Source organism: Rhipicephalus sanguineus, chromosome 8, assembly GCF_013339695.2.
Source record: "Rhipicephalus sanguineus isolate Rsan-2018 chromosome 8, BIME_Rsan_1.4, whole genome shotgun sequence".
NCBI lineage: Eukaryota > Metazoa > Arthropoda > Arachnida > Ixodida > Ixodidae > Rhipicephalus > Rhipicephalus sanguineus.
Window position 1 is genome coordinate 67,920,940 of NC_051183.1, and position 17,474 is coordinate 67,938,413.

The following is a 17,474-nucleotide window of genomic DNA, read 5'->3' on the forward strand; positions in this document are numbered from 1 at the left end:
CGAAAATTTTGAACGTGCATGCTACTGCGACACAGTATGTATATAGATCTACGGCTAGCATGAAATCGATTCCCTCAATGCGCGGGAGGATAAGACGATCTTTTTTTTTTTTTTTTTTTGCTTTGACTATTTCTCACCCACGAAACAGTATTGTAAGGGTAAGCTCGGCGCAATGCAGCATTAGCGACATTTTTTTGAAAAAAAAATAAATAAAAAATACGCCTAATAACATTGCCTTATACCAAGGTTATCAACAGAGTTCCATGCTTCAGTTTCGCGCAGTGGCAAATTATCATGCGACAATTGCCTTCACAGTATACAGTAAACAGTTATTATTTTAATAAATCTTCGATTTCGCTCTCGTGCGTGCCACGCTTATAACGCGAAATGCATGCACACACTGTTCAACAGATCTAGATATAAACAGCCGAGCAAATACAAATGTATATAGTATGTAGTTTTAAATATCGCTGAACATAGCGAACAGAAAATGTGATGTATCCTGTTGCACGAGACCTTTTCCAGCAAACTTTGTGTAGTTCACTGCAGAAAGGAGTTCTTCGAGGGGGGCGAATTCATTCCGCGCCAACTATGCAGCCACGTACAACGACGCTCTTTGACTTTAATGTTTCCCACACGGAATGCAAAAATATACGAGATTCTCGGAGTAGCTCACCAGCAACGTTCAGTTACTGGTGAGCTACTGTCTGACATCTGCATGACGCGTTTAAAAAAGTGATGACGCGTTTAAAAAAGCGACGAAGTACTTCTAGGGACCGTGGTACTGCTAAATGTCCTGCCGCGCTCTGCATGCAACGCGCCTGCGCCCAACGTGCTTGGAAGGGACATGGTGGCGAGATGTCACGTGATTAGAGTAAGCCAATCGCGTCGGCGTCCGCACGCGGAAAACAGATGCGATACTCTGAAATTTTTCTTGTGACACTACTTCACTCCAGGGCTTTGATATATGGCTCCCAAAGGCTTCAATCTGGAGTCGTAAAGGATTGTTATACTGTGCGGGGGAGCAAGGGAAGGAAATAACTTTGTCAGGACGCTAATACAAACGACATGGTCCGGCATTTCAATCGGCCCGCACGTTGTAATTCTCAATAAGGCCATAATAATGATCGTTAGCGTACGCGGCGACGCGCTTTCTTGAGAAAATAATATCTCTACTTATCACTTCCCTTTGAAACAATTTGCAGTTGAGCGGGGCGTCTAAACTTTCAAAATGAAAACTGTCGCTGGAAAGCTTCGTTCCTGTTAACACAAAAGCACTACTTCAAAATGTCAGAAGACTTCCTAGAGTTTGACCTCTTCGAAGTAACATCCACGCGTCATCAATCACCTCGGCAAATGAAACCGCCCAGTGACTCACACTAAGACGGCGACATGCAAGTTATCGTGCGACTGGTCTCGAGGTTCTTGACACAACTGGAGCGAATGAACTGTTGGCCAAGTTAGTATTTCATTATGAATTCGGATAATGAAAGCAAAGAAAGAGACGCAAGGAGGTGACAACACGATGAATTTGTAGGCTTGCAGAAGGATCATAAGGTCTAGCCATATATTTTAATCGGATGGTTATTGCTGGTTGATTTGGTAATTCAATTAGAAAGCAGCACCAAATCCCTTTAGCTAATGGTCAGGTGATAACAGGTGAAAGACTATGGTTTGTGAGACTCTCTTAACACGCTGGATACAACTGAATCACGCTGGATTAAGTTTCATATACGCTGATCCATTCTAGTTTCTCTTTAATTTACGTTGCTTCTTATTGAAGTTAGTTGATTCAACCTTCATTACCAGCTATTCCACTTCAATTTATTGCATATCGATTCATTACTGATTAACTATATAGTGCGTTGATTCATTTTGTAATCGCTTTGAGTTTATTTCGAATCTCGTCAGTGTTCCTCCTTAAACATTCGGAATTATTACAGCTACACATAACTTCAAGAGAATTTCGGTACCAGCCGTGTGCACGACACCGGCAGATGTTGGATTTTTCCAACGATGAGCAGTACGCTGCTTTAGCTTTATAAAGCATTAAAAACCTAGGAACGAGAGACGAAAAGGTAAGTGCAGGCGTTAAACAACACGAAAGTGCGCTCAGAATTCGCATTAAGGAGTATCGTAATCGTCGGTGAATTTTGTTCTTTTTTACTGTTAACTACAACTGCTACGGGAGCGAGTGATCAGTGGAGCAATTGCTTCGAGCTCTCTGAGCCAAAGCGAATTTTGATTTCTTTCGATTGCGAATCATTCGTATGAAACGGTAAAGACAGTTAACCAAGATATCCAGCTCTCATGCCCTCAGAAGGTTAATTTCCATTAAGAGATATTTTAATGCTATGGATTAAGTATACACCTTTGTTGTTTTAAATTTTCTTCGTTTACCGATACTATGAAAGACTAACATTGGGAGCATGCTTTTTGACTCAACCATTACGGTTGTCACTGCAATTTTGTTAATTGTAGAAGCACCACCTTAAGGCCTAAATGCGTTTCATGTTCTGACGACTATTTGACAGTTATAGCTGTCAGATGAAAAGTAACCGCGAAACGACCGTTGTAATAGGTATAAGAAGCAGCAGGTGTTCGCACCGTTAGAACAAAACGCTATTGCCTAATTTATTGTTGTACTCGAAAGTGTAGATCACAACTATTTCGCGGCTTAACATTATTTCTCCCAGCGCAATCTGTGATTAAATAAAGCTCTGCCGATGCCAGTTCATGATTGATAGACGTTGTTTAGTATGAAATATCGGTAAAAATATTAGATATTTTGATTTGTTTGGTTGCTAAAGACACTGAGTTCCATAAGTGCGTGTGCTATCACTTGATTTTCTTTTTTCTGGCATTTCCAAGTGTATTCTTTAGCGACGAAACTTTAAATCCTACAGATCAAGTTGCTTGTTTTTTATTGTTGTTGTTTTACTTTTTTTCCTCCCAACCAATATCAAAAAGACGACTCAATCATACTTACTTGAGTAAATGACAGACGTAACAGATACCGCCGAGAATCAAGGAAATAATCACCCCAAAGCAAACCCAAAGAAAGCAGCACGACTTTAGTAAAGAAGCCAAAAAACGAACAGATAATTCGTTTTACCTAATAATTTCTCAGTTTAATCATTTATATTAAAATAGGCGTTAAATTCAAAGTGAATTTGAAAAATCACTTAAATTTTTTGCGTCAAATATGCGGAACTATGGAATAATCACATATTTACTTTTCAACACTCCATTCAATCCAACTTTGCGAGTGCATGTGTAGCGTTATTTGTTGGCTCCGAACCCATTAGTCTGATTTCAAAGCTCAACTACACAAACTTATCGACAAACTCCTTCTTAGTGAGCGTGAGGAGCACTAAAATACTTATATTTGAAAAGCAAACGGGGAATAATTCCAAAAAACGCCGAAAGAGACAGGGAAATTCTGCAAACGGCTCGGTTATAAAATAAGGCGAAATCTTCCTATTAAAAGCACAACTGGCATCTCTGGTAATTCAACAATTTTATTTGCTTGGAAATGCTGTTACTGAAAACACTATTATTTTCTTTTATGTTAGCTACTGATACTTAGTTAATGTGGACTCTCACAATCACCGTGCATTTTTATCAGTCAATATCAAGTGATGGTCATTACTTCCATCTGATTTGTTTGTATATGACATATGCAAAGAGCATGGTAGCCAACACAAACTCATGATGCTGGTGGTTGTTAGTTGTTTAATTTCAGAACAAGTTGATGTCAACGTAGTGATAGTGCGACATGCGCTTTAAAAGTGATTTATATATGTTCTAGGCTATATAAGCAGTTTATATAGCAATATTTTCTAGATCATGCGACTTTCTCCGCGCAAGTCTATACGATAAGTTATTTCGCGTCCAAAATTTTCTGTCAGCATTCCTTTAAAGGCAAGACCTGTATGTTCCTTTTTTCTTAGTGTGTCGTTGGTGATAAATGAAGGGCCGTGCTTTTGCTTTGAATTTTTGAATGAAGTGTGTGAACGCATCGCAGAATAACTCGTTCATTTAAAAAGAAAGCTTGATTTCCCCAACGTTCTAAGCAGGCAATAGCTGCGTGAAGATTATACGAAGAAGCAATTAAAACTAAGCTCTCCCTTCCCCCTTACGGCGTCGCTTTCCATTTTTGTTTTGTGCAGCGCGTCCCATTGCAAATCTCCGTACGCAAGACCAGTATTATATATATATATATATATATATATATATATATATATATATATATATATATATATATATATATATATATATATATATATATATGACGTTCGCTGCTAAGGTGAGCTGACTGCTTTTATTTAACAAACAATAACTTATCTTTTTATCTTCCAAGATACGACATTATCACTCAGCTACATGTTTAAAATAGCAAATGTGCAACTTAATTACCTACCTCTTTATATTTAGGCATTCCTTTGACTTCATTATTGGTGATGCTAAAACAAATGTTACTTTGTACACCAAATATGAATAAGTGTGAAGACTCTCTTATAATATTTGTTGTTTATGATTACATCCTAAAGAGTTTTAATCTACCTAAGTATATACCCTACGTTTGCAAAAAAAATATGCTCTCAAGCCTAAGCAGATTACGCAGAATTTCACATGTGTCCCTTCTTGCACCTTGAGCATAAAGTTCGGACGGTACATAAAATTAATAGCCTTGACAGTTAAAAGAGTAACGCGGGACACATTACTCTTCGTGGGGGACTTACGAAGGGTGATATATTCGTGACGTGAACCAAAGGCAAGTTCACTGACTAACACAATCTATAAATGGACTAGGCAAACAGATTTGTAGTACCTATTGGGCTATTACTCAAGTGACAGTTCACTACTCAGCGCCATAAAGTATATTGCTATTCGGGATATCGCTGTAATATTCCACCTACCATTAAAATGTAAATTCATATCAGTGGATATATTTATGAAAGGAGAGTGCTATTTAAAGTGGTGACTAGCCTCTAAATGTCATTTCATTTATTCTGGCTTCTATTGTCTCGTGGCAAAAAGTAATAAAATGACTTCGCGAACGGCGCAGAGTACTGACCCATCTGCAAGGTCACAATGTGTCATAGTGTATTAGCTTTGTCTTAACGCATTTTCTTTGTGATCGCCTATTCTGACTTGACAAAAACGAATTGTAGCTAAGAACAAGGTGCGCGTCTTACGTATTTCCATAAATGAAGTTAAATATGCTCATTTAACGGCTCCAGTATATATGATATCTGCACACATCTGGATACCTGGCGCGCATATTACGCCCGTCTAGTTTATACACTGCAATTCATATAATGGCCATTGGTTCCATTGCGATTTTTTTGGTGCTCTTGCTGGTACTGTGTGCTTCCTTTATATATTTATGTATGATATTCACTAGCATAAGTCATAGATAATTATACTGTAAGTGTCGCGAACTCAACATCTAGTTTGTTCTGTTCAAATGGTGTTAGTATTGAATTTGTCAAGTACTGATTCAGATAAACACTAGCCGATATTTTTATATACATTCAGTTTTCTCCACGATCTTTACTGCATGGTTCACTAGTCAGACAACCCTATCAAATGGACTCGAAACAGCAAACGAAACATATAATATGGTCTTCAGCATATCGATATCTATTCTAGTATTTTAAACAAGAAACAGCCTGTGAAAGCATACAGCCAAAATTACCATACTGCCGTCCAAAGTTGCTCTATCAAAATATTCTCTTTGCCCGAAGGTTAGTCTGAAGGCGGCACTATGATCTAAGCCGCTTTCAAAAACCACATTGCCTCGATACGGCAAAGCAGCCTATGCTAGAATGAAAGTATGTGTCCTCGACACGCGGAGGGATAACATATTTCAAGAAATAGCAGTCCTTAAATGATTGCAGTTTTCGTTCTACGTTGTAACTGTCATTTGCATTTATTGAAAGCACTTGAAAGAACAAACGCGCGTAATCAATTACCGTCTGTTCCTCTATACTAATAATATACTGATCTGTTACGTACAGATCAGTTGTATGATCCTAATTTCTGAAGAAACTGTTTGTCTATTCACCTGTATTTACTAAAATATAATAAAGAAATTAAGAATTGAGAGCGTAATTTGCCGTCTCTTGCGTTTTACTAAAATTATCTTGATCAGCTGATTAGTATAAATATTTCGCTGCAATATATATCAGACTCTGACGTGAGCACGGAATTTCGCTTGACAAATAATGCGCGATCTCTTACAGGTACGTTAAGTGTGGCCTGGTATACGAACTCTAATTACGGAAGCAATTATGACTCCATAAATACCGCCGTAAGTAACGAATGCTTGATTAATATTTGTGCAAAAGAGGGAACCTACGCAGTAATATTAACCTGTGAGATTGTCGTTACAGTACTCGTATAGCCTTCGCTCTGCAAATAGGCATCATACATAAGGCAGCCAACACCAGTGCGCATGAGCAAAATAAATTCCTAAACGTCTCTTTACCTAAATTATAATGCGATTTATACATGGATGTCCATTACACCAGTTTCGTAAATGTCATGCTATTGAATTTATGTTTATGGTTTGACTTATAAAATCTGGCTTGAAGTTAGGAAGGATTCACAAAAATCTGTACATCACCTTGTTCCCCTACCTCAAACTGGCCGATCCAAGCACATATTCCGTAAAATATCAATGGTGGCCACGTGCCTGAAAAATACAATGAAATGGTCCCGACAATCTTTCGTTTCTCAGAAGCAGTGGTAAATAAGCGTGCAAGTAAATAGAAAATACGTAGGAAGCTTCGTACGTCAAAAAGTAAACAAGTGCGCATGGGTCATTTCCCTTCACAACACTAATAGTGAATTGAAGTAAACAAAAACAAGTACACGAAATAAAAATGTGCCGCGTATCTGCGTGCTTCGCTGCAAATGTCGTCTAAAGACAATAGAAGAAGCGCTGCGTGAGATATGAACGTCATCTGGCAATACGTCGGGAAACGTGAAAGCTGTGTTACGGGCTGGTAGTCCCGGCGCTGCAGCAGGCGAAGACCGGCGGTGAACAACGCGACCGCCGGGGACGCCAGCCAGCCCGAACACGCGGTTTGGCGCGAAGCGCCGAAGCAGAAGAAACGTCCGCACTCAACGAGTACTCTCCACACACTCTTTTATATTCACGTCGCCTGGGTAAAGCAGGAATGCCAGAGCGGCGCCCCATGGCATTCGTACAGAGCAATACTGAACCGAAACCGAAACACAACAATGAGCTCGTGCAGAGGGCACGGAGGAAGCCAAGTTTCGGTGCAGTCGCATTTTCAGCGCAGCTTAAGAAACTAGGGTCTCTAGAATTACGCATCTATGTATTTTCTATTAAAGGAACACACCACCTAATACTTACCTAGTGATGTTGCGCCTCAGATATGCGTAATGTTTGCTTTTTGATCAACAATATACACAAGTATGAACCTAGTCAGCCGTTCTCGATGGCTGGCCCTTGGGCAAGTGGTTCAACTTTGGCCGAGTGGCTGAATCGAGGGACGTGCCGACAAACAGAAAGACGGACAGAAAGACAGACCAAAATTTCTGCGTTTAAGTTCCTCAAGAAAGACTGGCTGATCCCTCTGTCATAGGAATCGGTATAACACGAAAATGAAACGTGTCTTCACAGGCGTAGTTGAGCGTTTGTTGCACATTCTTTCGCCCCAAGGGCGAAGGAATGAATGCTACAGCAACAAATTGTAATGTCACGCGAAGAACGGCAAGCAGATCGAAACTTGCAACGCGCTGCTCAAGCAAAAGGACGCACGGAACGAACATACACAGGATGAGAGCGAACTAACTGTCACATTTGTAAGTTATTTCTGCGTGAGCACCGCGCTCCTTTCGCAAACGCGGCCGCTGCAGTGAGCCAAGTGACCTTCGTGCTCTCAACGCTAGACGTACAAATCCCCGCGATCACGAGATAAGCGCACACACAAGCGACCACGCCCTGTAGACGCGGGCGCTCGTCGCAACGGCGCGACCTTTCAAGCGCGCTCTTCCTGCGCTCTTCGAGCCTTTCGCGCCATCTCGGTAGTGATAACGAAAACACGCTGTAACACAGATCTCTGAGTACAGCCACCGGCAAATGGTGTATATAAATAGCTGCCGTTAGCATTGCAAAGAACGTCCGTGGCCGAATCGTTTCGCGCTGCGCGCTGTGGAGCGAGGGGTCGTAAGTTCGATTACCGGTGACGGAACTTTTTCTTCTGGTTTTTTTATTTGCCCAGTGTTAGTCTTTATATTTTAAAACGTCATATCCGTGACGGAAATATGACAGTGGAGCCGTGGTGGACTCCGGCATCAAACGCTTTCGTGTTAAAAAGGGAGGACGTTTGAGCTTCGCCTTCAAGAGTAGAACGCGATAGCTTAATCAGGCCCCGTGCCATCATCTTTTCAATTGCTAGCCAAGCTTCGGTTCTAGGTGCATCCCTCAACCATGCCGTTAGGAAATGAACGGCTTTGCGCGTAACATTGGCTGTTTCAAAGTGTAGAATGCCTACTGCAAGTAGTGTTGTTGAGTGCCCACTACGCCATAAATATTCGCTTTGCGAATCAACGAATGACCCACTACGCGTCCGTAAGGCAACTCGACACCTTACGCAGCTGTTCATATTGTTTATGCTTTTGCTGCTGATGATGAATAATTATGTTTGAGCGCTTTCAAATGGGTACACCTTTAAAACACCCAGTCGTTGCGCAATTCACGTTTTTACGCCTGGCGCGACTCTACGCTGCCGCAACGAAATATTACATGCGATAAGAAGACTTCATGAGCTACATGACCTTCATATAATGTTTTTTTTTTTCCGAAATGGTTTCAAGAAATGGCGTAGCTTTGTGGATTCACCTACTTGCCACGCAGCTCGGAATCGCAGCTTTGGGTTCGAGTCACAATTGAACCAACATATTTTTATTATTTGTTTTATTCGCATCTTTCTCGATTGTTCGGTCGCGGACAAGATGAAGATTTCTCGCTCACACCCAACCACGCCGTCACCGACGCCCACACCGACACCGAAATTCCTGCGAAACGAGCTCTTTAACGCTGTCGCGTTAATTCATTTTAGAAGTGCTCCTATAACTAACAAACACTGTAAAACAAAGAAGAATGTCTAGTGAAGCAGGCATGTTCACTCGAAGCACTGGTGTCTAAATGTGCAAGTCGTGGATGTAAATAGGGTGCAAAGCTTTGTTAACCAGCACGTGCACAGAAAACCCGCTGGTTGGATAAAACACAAAATACCGTTTTGGAACCCACTAGATGGACTCCGCATATAGTTGTGAGTCACTTATCGGACATGCATGGAAGGATCAATAATGCATGTGCCAAAGTGATTTGGGAGGGATCTTTTGTTTTCAAAAGACAGATGTACTATAGCGCTCAGTATGAGCTACACCGCGGGAGCCGGTAAGGTGCCACTGTAAGGTTTTACCGTGGCATCGATGGTGATATGTTTTCGAATTGTGAGGGGAGGTTTTCGCTGTTAGTGCGAGTCCGCATCGCTTCCGCTTGCTTTCAAGCTAGCCCTCATTTCTCCCTGCGGTGATATCAGCCTCGAAAATGAAAACACCGATGGCAAAAGCAAGCGAGTGGGGGCGATGCGCGCTCGCAGGGACAGCCACACTCTCTCCCGATAACTCGAAGACATTGCACGATCGGCGCCACTGTACAACCTTCCAGTGCGCTAGGCCACGCGCTCGCGTGATGTCGCTGCGTCATTCCACGCCAACTGTCCCAATCAGGGCGGTCGCAAAAATCAGTTTCTCTGAAAAAATATGAGAAAAATACACACATATAAACATTAGTTGTAGGGTACTTTCTCAAAATAATTTGAGCGGCAAAAATTTTTGGGCACGTGAGCGCCATTTAAACTTCACGAAATATTGGAAAACCAGATAAAAAAAATATTCGCTATAAATAGTCAATTCCAGGCATTCTTTCAACACTTCCTTTTTTGCGTTTTTAGAGCGCTGTGATTTTATTATAGGACAGTTACTTATGCTAGCTCTATATTTTTTTTATTATTTAGCGCGGAGGTAAAATTCAGTAAATTCTGGTGTTTCCGGGCATTTTTTTACGAAACACAGTTATCGATCAAGTGCATAAATTATTTTGATCAAACTCTCTATAAAACGTACTATCACCTAACAATTTGTTTTGCCTGTGTACGGCGCATAGGCTCTAAACTAAAATCCTAGATTTGCCAAAGAGGCTACATTGGCCTATGTTCAGACGTCTGTAGCATCCTAAGGTGGTACAAGAAAAAATAAGCGGAACAGCGCATACTAATGAGAATCATAACAAGTTCGTCCAGAGAAAGTTTATACAAATTAACTTTTGTTTTAGTTGAGAAAAAAAATTTGAATTAAGTTTAGTCCCACCACTGCATTGTGTTGCTTCGGGGGCAATAGAAACCAACTGAATTTGCGACATAAAAAAGATAGTGTATTTATAGCACATTGTTTTGAGTTCCTTCTGTTAGTACTTTATATTGTTAATTACATACCATGGTGATAAGAAACAGAGGTAACAAATATAAAAATGCCATTGCCTCAGGTGCCAGATTCCCCCAATAATGAATCGCGTTACTTAATGCATGGGGCTCTCAGAATCAACGGGCGTCAAAATTAGTCAAGTCTCAACATTCATGTGAGCCAGGGAAAGCAAGCTTGAGCGTGAACGTTTATAGTGGATCCATACGAAGTACATCTGTGTATTCCGCAAGGGACAGCGCACTATGTGACGACGCGCCCGCATTCACGCTTTCTGTACGTCGTCCGCGAGACTACGGACGGAATATGAAAAGCTATATTTGACATCCTAATGTGGGTGGTTGCAGGCAGCAGATTTTTGGTTAAAGTAGAATTTGTCAGTCTGGTGACATGGAGTTTTACAACTGTTATGAGATCACAACAACAGACGATTTTTGCGGCGTAGTTATACGCCTCCCAGGGTTGCCACTGACTTTCGAGTAAATGTCGCCAAACGACGAGCAGAAAGTCGCCAAAAGTCGTCATTTTTTTACGAATTTCGCCAAAAAAGTCGCCATTCTAGATATGTGCGGCATATCCTAGTAATAAGAATTTCCACTGATGCATAGCCCCGTAGAAAACAGTGCCATTCAAAGCCCTTAAAGTATATTGACATTTCTCAATGCCAGGCGCATCGCCCCTTCACCATGGGAGTGCTTGGTGCACCTGGTTCTCCGACTAGCCGCAAGATGTGCGCGGACGCGCAAGTATGAAAGGATAAAACGCTCATGATATCCTTCCATCCCTGTCCGCTCGTTTCAAAGGTAAAAGTGTGGTAAACCTTAGGCGAAAGCCGCGAAGGCGTTGTTTGTAGACAGCTTTACATCCCCTCATATGAAAAAAAAAGGATTAAGAGGTTTATTGAAAGTAGTAAGATAGAATTCTTACAGGTATCGTTCATTAGTGAGCCTTATGCGTTTCAGTGTGAGCTAATATGATACCGGACGCCACTGTCCCTTTCATATATAATCACTTATATCTACCTGCGTCAATCCAGCGCGTTATAATTGAACAGGTAGACATTGTAAAATGTTATATAGCAATTGTTTTCATTGCACACGCTCACCGAGAACAGTAGAAAATGCCTGAATAAATAATTTTTTAGTGCACGAACACCCGCCTATACGCTTATCTTCGCTATACGAGCGCGATTAGGGGATACTGCAGCGTTGAATAGGTCGCCAAGCTATTCAGAATAGTTGGAGCTTTGGCGGAACAAATGGCCGGAACACATGACCAACCCGTCATCTAGCCCCTTCAGAAGCGAAGCTTTAGCGAAGCTCTGAAGCATCTAGATGAATCTAGATGAATTGAGTTAGAAGCATCTAGATGAATTGAGGAGATACACACGAGTTACAGGACGGACATAGAGAACGGCGCGCAATGTGCAGCTCAAAGCCCAGAAAAATACAGAGAATAGTGCCGCTCATTCGTTGGGAAGGCACTGAGCTTAGGATGCCTAAATCAGTAGAGACCTAAGCTGAAAATCGCCAAAAATTCGCCATGTCGCCATTCATAATTTTAGGTCGCCACGGGCCTCTAAAATTCGCCAATTTTGCGAAAAGTAGCCACCATTGGCAACCCTGACGCCGTCGCCGCCACCTCTGGTGTGCGTAAGCAATGCAATAAGTAACGCGATTCATTATGCGGGAATTATGACACCTAAGCCAAGGGGATTTTGAATGCGAAGCATTTCTTAGCGAACTTCTGCGACTTTGAGCGTATCTATCTATCTATCTATCTATCTATCTATCTATCTATCTATCTATCTATCTATCTATCTATCTATCTATCTATCTATCTATCTATCTATCTATCTATCTATCTATCTATCTATCTAGCCGCCTACGACTGTGCCGTTTCGTTAATAGTATTTTCACCAAAATTGGTATGGCGAAACACGACTTTATGACGAACATAAATGACAAGTCATAACATGAAAACGATGATATCCATGTCATGAACGACATGATTTACATGCCACTGTTTTGGTGCCCTTGCGGCCGTTTCGTTAGTTTGCTATATACCAAAATTGGTATGGCGTGACAAGAGTGTATGGCGAACATAAGTGACACGTCCTAAAGTGCAAATCATGACACGCATGTCATGCACAGCATGACTTACGTGCCACGCTGATGGTGCGCCGGTGGCCGTTTCGCTAGTCTGATACAGACCAAAATTGGCATCTCGTGACGTGACCCTGTCACAAACCTAAATAACAGGTGGTAAAATGAAAATCATGACACGCATGTCATGCACAGCATGACTTACATGCGACGCTCATGGTGCGCTCGCGGCCGTTTCGCAAGCTTGATATACACCAAAATTGGTACCTCGTGACGTGACTGTGTCACGAACCTAAATAACAGGAGTTCACATGAAAATCATGACACGCAAGTGATGCACAGCATGACTTACGTGCCACGCTCATGGTGCGCCGGCGGCCGTTTCGCTAGCTTGATATACACCAAAATTGGTATCGCGCGACATGACTGTGTCACGAACCTAAATAACAGGAGTTAACATAATAGTCATGACACGCATATCATGTACAGCATGATTTACATGCAACGCTCATGGTGCGCTGGCGGCCGTTTCGCTAGCTTGATATAGACCAATATTGGTATTGCGCGATGTCTGTGTGGCGAACATAACAGGTGGTAACACGAAAATCATGACATGCATGTCATGTAGGTATGATTTAGATGCCACGCTCATGGTGCACTCGCGGCCATTTCGTTAACTGGATGTATACCTAAATTGGCATAGCATGACAGGAGGGCCGAACATAAATAGCAGGTCACGCATCCTATATATGTAGAATAATATATGTTTCATTAGCACGGCATATACCAGATTGTACACACATGCATGTACAACAATCTCGCGATATATGGCGAACTAGATGTCACCACATGAATGACTTCATTAGCCTCAATGACAAACAAGACGATGTATGCAGCTCTTTGCTGGCTGCTTCGCATTACATCGATTCCCACACTGCGTGGGATTTGCCGATTTTTTATATTCTTTACCTCTGCTTGTTATCACCGTGATATGTAATAAACAATATCAAGTACTAACAAAAGGAACTGAAAACAATGGGCTACGAGTACATTACCTCGTTTTTTATGCTGCAAATTTAGTTGGCTTGTATTGCCCCCGCAGCAAAACAATGCATGGTGGTACTAAACTTCAAACCTTTTTCTCAACTAATACAAAAACTTTGATTAAACTTTCTGTGCACGATGTTTTTATGACTCTCAATCGTATGTGCTGTTCCGCTTATGTTTTTTCACTTGGACCACCTTAGGGTGCTGCAGACGTCTGAACATAGGCCAATGTAGCCTTTTTGCCAACTTTAGGATTTTATTTTAAAACCTATGTGCCGTACACAGGCAAAACAAATTTTAGGTGATAGTACGTTTTATGGAAAGTTTTATCGAAATAATTTTTGCATTTGATCGATAATTCTTTTTTGTAAAAAATTTGCGAAAACACGAGTACTCAAATTTACCTGTGCTCTAAGGAGTATAAAATGTAAAGCTACAATAAGGAACTGTCCTGTAATGAGATCACGATGCTCGAAAATCGCAAAAATGCAAGTGTTGAAAGAATGCCTGAAATTGTCGATTTATAGCGAATTTTTTTTTTACCTGGTTTTCCAACATTTCGTGAGGTTTAAATGGCGCTCACGTGCCCAAAAATTTTTCGCTCAAGTTATTTTGGGAAAATACTGCGGAACCAGTGTCTATGTGTATGTAATTATCTTACATTTTTAGAGAAACTGATTTTTTCTCAAGAGCTCTGGTTGGGACAGTAGGCGTGAAATGCCCCAGCTCGTACTGAGCGCGATAGCACCTCTGTGTATGTTACACGCGTATTTAGTTGTTTACTGTATACATATTCAAGGCTGATGCGCAAGCAAGTTATGCGTTATTCAAAGGGAAGATTACTTTCGCACCTAAAATTCAGGTTCTTTTGATGGTAGATCACAATTGTTAGTAATTATTAGGGTTTAATGTCTAAAAACCACGATATGATTAAGAGGAACACCGTAGTGGGGTGGTGCGAAAATTTCGACCACCTGGGTTTTTTAACGTGCACCTAAATTTAATTGCACGGGTCTCAAGCACTTACGCTTCCATTGAAAACGTGGGCTCCGCGGCCGGGATTCGATCCCGCGCAGTTCTGTTAAGTAGTCGATCACCGTAACTACTAGACAACCGCGGCGGGTGATGGCAGAAAACAACGCTCCACACTCGGCACCCGAGACGCACCACCCGAGGTGTTATAAACAAAGCGGGGGGAAGACAGAACTGCCGATGTGCGAATAGAGGCGATGAATTCGCTGGTCGCTTGAAGAGTAATAGACGCTGACGACGTTTAGAGGAAAATCAAGACAACTTGTATTTGGAGGCTTTTTACAGAAGAGTTACAGACACAAATGTTACAAAAAAAGACTGTTTGGAAATGAACCGTCAATACAGCGACCCGACATGGATCCGACAGAGCCGACGGTGCCTAACACCATAAACCCGGTTCAGAACACCAGACGGAAGACCGGGGCCGCTTCTTATTACATCGATATTGCTCCTCAACAAGCCTGCCGGTGAATAGTCGCCTGCTTGTTCTGTAATTGGACAGTGCATACAGCGAATCAACGAACTCACTACAAGTGCACAACTTTTTTACACATATGCGGGCTCATGCTCCTTGCTTCAAACAACCCATCAACAAGATGCAAATAAAAAGAAAGTAAACCAATGTTGTGGCAAAGGTAGGCTAAGCGGGTGCACGAGTGTCTAGTGCTAAATGTAAGCGTGCAGTGATATATTGTCACAAGAAAAACGTTCCTAATGTCTAGCCAAACCGATTGCCGAAGGCAAAGCAGACCGCCTGTCCTGTGGGCGCTCTGATTACCCTCGTACCGCTCTGCCATTCCCCTGCGTTACACATGGCGGGAATTACAAACGTTACACATGGCGGTAATTACAAGTTCGTCACACTAACTCCCGCTGCAGCGATTCCGTCGAACCAGACTGGAAAGTGTAGAACGGAAATAGTTACAACGCTGAAGGAATACCAGCGTGAAAGCAACCATCAAAGGTCTGAGAAAAAACATTTTGGAGGCAGAAAGGAACGAGGACAAGGAATGACAGGACTTGTGCCAACTAACAACCGATTGATTAAAAAAACATTGCACCCCAGGTAATTTCAGGCGCATGCGCGAGTCACATCGAAATCACAGCAACAGAATGACAACCGGCCTTCTGTTATCAAGACTTGTCTTAAAAGTGCAATTCGTAGCGATATAAAATCAAAGACGGCACACTGACACACTGGGAACCCTTCTTATTTATGCAAAAAGCCCCCAACAATTCTCTGGCCACCTGGTTTCGACTTTCCCAAGGACCCTGGTTTCAAAAAAAAACTTTTGTCAGATCATGCACCATTCAGCGCAAGAACGCGTTTTAATCATCAATGGTTTGCCCTCGATGTGGGCCAGCTTTTTGACGTCTACGCATTCGGGTGCTGTGGGCCCGCCCGCTGTCTAGAGCCACGTGATGCATGTCACACTGCGACGAACGCCTCCGGCACCTACACGGCTAAAAAAACGAGCTGCGCTGTCTCATTTATCACTGGATGGCAACCGCGAGGCGCGTACACAGAATACTGCTGGGCCAAACCGACGTGAAACCTTGCCACCGCCACGTCGGCGCCTTCGAGAGGCCCATTCATGCGCAGTGGCAGGGCACCGCGTGATAATGAGGGGGTGACACGACGGCGTTTCCATCCCTTCCTGAGTTCTGCCGGCGGGTTCCATTGTCATGTACGCGACAAGACACCAGATGCGCTCCATCGTCTGGGTGCTCAAAGATTGCGCGGAAAGACGCCTCGGCGCCTGCGGTTAGGACCCATCCGGTCGCACCTACTTTGACCAAATGACGCCAAAGCCAAGCCGTGCGTCGGAGCGAACGCAGCGCCACCACCGGCGTGGCCTCCAATTTTAGCGCACAAAGCAAACAAACAGCCGTGCGCCCGGTTCTGACGGCAGTCCTACAATATGCTTTATCTATAAAGCCGGAATCTTCACAGGCCAAGTTGGTAGTCCGCATTTGAACTTTACACGTGCCGTTTGTTGCGTGGTGTCCTGTGCCTCGACTGGCGCATTGAGTAACCAGGCGTTACTAAAAAAATACCTCGCAAATATAGACAATAAGATTACGCCAATGAACAATGCCATAAAATGCGATTATCCTACCGGAAAAAAAGAACTCTACATGCAAAGGGCAGGAGAGGTTACTCACTGCTCTACAGGTCAATAACTTCCCACACACATCCGGAAATCACCTAAGAGTCTGTAAAATTCTTCCCGCAATGCCGCTTCTGAAGAGAAATCGGATCCCTTCAACATGTGGAGGGAGCCTGCAGAAAAACGCCACTAAGACCCCCCAACCCTTACAACACCAAGGAATAATTAAGGAGAGAGCCTTGACCAGTTCCAACCTCGACTATCAGCTAAGACTGACCGCGAGGGCCCGGGACGCTGCCCGAGCTCAAGGCACCCTTGATTTAGGGCGCCTGTCCTAAGCTATATTCTCGAATAAAGACGTTCGTTTCTTCTCTGTACTCTCTTAAGTCTTTACAATATTTCTTTTTAGGCGCGTCGAAGTCAAATGCACTCAATGGAAGTTTATTATTACAGTGTCGGATCAAAGACATTTCGTGGAATACAGGTGCTACAGAATCGACCACCAAGAAAATTTAGACTGACAAGAATGCGTCTTCTGAGTGCCGCATTACATGATCAAGAAGCAGCTAATTCTACAAATTTTCCGTGAGAATGAAGCCCAACTGCTACGACCACATAAGAACATTGATCCTCACAATGCTGCCTTACAATT

At 42.5% G+C, this 17,474-nt stretch overlaps 2 protein-coding genes across 17 annotated transcripts in view; one reads left to right on the forward strand and one right to left on the reverse strand.

The window, feature by feature from the left end:
* LOC119402037 (uncharacterized) overlaps window positions 1-6,846 on the reverse strand; it is a 55,828-nt gene extending 48,982 nt beyond the window's left edge. For all 5 annotated transcript variants that reach the window (XM_037669107.2, XM_037669105.2, XM_037669110.2 and 2 more), the window contains exon 1: window positions 6,635-6,846. In XM_037669107.2, the coding sequence (XP_037525035.1) occupies window positions 6,635-6,827 (193 nt within the window). In that variant the 5' untranslated portion in view covers window positions 6,828-6,846. The remainder of the gene's footprint in view (window positions 1-6,634) is intronic.
* Window positions 5,240-17,474, forward strand: part of LOC119402038 (uncharacterized) — a 32,852-nt gene continuing 20,617 nt past the window's right edge. For 5 of the 12 annotated variants that reach the window (XR_007417140.1, XR_007417141.1, XR_005185611.2 and 2 more), the window contains exons 1-2: window positions 5,242-5,366; window positions 6,252-6,319. Coding sequence is in view for 4 of the 12 variants with exons in the window: in XM_037669115.2 (XP_037525043.1) it covers window positions 11,295-11,330 (36 nt within the window). In the remaining 8 variants the exon portion in view is untranslated. Of the gene's footprint in view, window positions 5,367-6,251; window positions 6,320-11,195; window positions 11,331-17,474 lie in introns of all 12 variants that reach the window. The other 7 variants (XR_005185614.2, XR_007417139.1, XR_005185612.2 and 4 more) reach the window with 4 other exon arrangements.